General features: G+C 41.8%; 1 protein-coding gene across 1 annotated transcript; it reads left to right on the top strand.

Annotated features, from left to right (window-relative positions):
* Nucleotides 1-1069: 1069 nt before the first annotated feature.
* On the top strand, nucleotides 1070-1399 carry LOC145682107 (uncharacterized). The gene has a single exon (XM_081753702.1). The coding sequence runs from the start codon at nucleotides 1070-1072 to the stop codon at nucleotides 1397-1399; it is 330 nt and encodes a 109-aa protein (XP_081609828.1).
* Nucleotides 1400-1714: the final 315 nt, after the last annotated feature.

Genomic DNA, 1714 nt, shown 5'->3' with positions numbered 1-1714 from the left:
CAAGCTAGTGAAAAACAGAAGGATGAGTGCGTTTTCGAAAACCAACTTTGTGTAAACTGTCTGCAAAGAAAATCACGTATTGGGTGAATGCAAACCGAGCTCATGCAAGAAGTGTGGAAAGATGCACAACACATTATAACATTTCAACACAAGAACACTCAATTCGTCCCGTCCATCAGAAGGACGGCAGAGAAGGAGAACACCAGCAATGAAGAATCATCGTCATCTTCACAAGCATCATACTGCACGCTCAAAGGGTTGCATACTTCGCAGGTTCTTCTATCAACGGCAGTGGTTAAGGTTCAAGAAAGTGGGTCACCTGCAGATGCCACTTGGACAGTGTCTCATACAGCCATTTCGTGTCAGAAGACTTGGTACAGCGTCTCAGATTAAGAAAACAAAGATGTCACATCCCGATAGAAGGTGTAAACAAGTCAACATCAGAAGCACGATTCAGTGTGGGTATTTCCTTGCATTCCATGGCAACGTCGTTCACAACTATCAGATATCAGTTTTTCAGTGTTGCCGCGTATCACCGGAAACTTACCATGGCGTCCTGTTGACTGCAGAAACTGGATTATCCCTAAAAACATCGCATTGGCTGATCCTACCTGGAACGTACCTGGGAAGGTTGATCTGTTATTGGGTTGAGGGTTATTCTTTAATATCCTGAAACCAGAACGGAAGACGCACCAAGAAACATTTCTTGTGTTGCATAATACGCAGTTTGGATGGTTAATAGCATGGCAAATTAAACAACAGCACCCCACACATTCGCCATTGACGTCATGTTTCACTAGAACAGAAGACGATCTTCACCATCAGCTTCGACGTTTCTGGGAATTAGAGGAGTTTGCTACGAAACCAGCCATCAAAGGAAGTAGCTTGCGAAAAGCATTTTAAAGAAAATTCTACGCGGGAGGAAACAGGCCAATTCTCCGTGCGCCTATTTCTTCATGAAAACCGAATAGTGCTCGGAGATTCACTACAGCAAGCTACAACGAGATTCCATCAAGTAGAGCGTAAGCTGCAACGTCAATCGGATTTACGTGAATCGTAAGTAAGTTTCATGGAGAAATACGAACAGCTTGGCCATATGCAGGAGATCAATGAACAACAAAAAGGAGAGAGAGGAACAATGTACTACCTCCTTCATCATTCGGTGCTGAAGCTCACGAGCAGCACAACAAAATTGCGCGTAGTTTTTGATGCTTCGGTAAAATCTAGCAGTGAGACATCATTAAATGATATTCTTATGATTGGCTCAACAATAGAAGATCTGTTCTCCATTATATTAAGGTTTCGAACACACACGGTGTTTTTTACAGCGGACATCGATAAAATGTATAGGGCAATTCGAGTGCACCCTGACGATACGCCACTGCAGCGTATTCTCTAGCGAAAATCAAACGATAAACCAATTAAGATTTATGAACTAAAATCCATCAAGTATGGCACAGCTTCAGCGTCATTTGTAGTCACTAGATGTCTTTAGCAGTTGGCAGAAGATGAAGCGACATCATTTCCCCCCACACAGCAAGGAATATTTCCTCAATCAAAAGAAAATATTTTCCTTGGTTTCCAAAAGATTTTCCTTTTCTGTACATTTCCATGCTGGTTTCCCCAATGTATTCCGAATATTTCCCGAAAATATTTTCCCAAAAATGTTTGTAAAACATTTCAGAAATTACCTGGAGTACATTTTGAGAATGCT

This window comes from Thermobia domestica, chromosome 3, assembly GCF_964235325.1.
Source record: "Thermobia domestica chromosome 3, izTheDome1.hap1.1, whole genome shotgun sequence".
Taxonomy (NCBI): domain Eukaryota; kingdom Metazoa; phylum Arthropoda; class Insecta; order Zygentoma; family Lepismatidae; genus Thermobia; species Thermobia domestica.
The sequence above is the reverse complement of the archived record's forward strand: the minus strand, read 5'-3'. Positions and strand labels throughout refer to the sequence as shown.

What these genes read in the sequence shown, in the direction of transcription:
- LOC145682107 (XM_081753702.1), top strand. Translation starts at nt 1,070, where the DNA reads ATGGAGAAATACGAACAGCTTGGCCATATGCAGGAGATCAATGAACAA.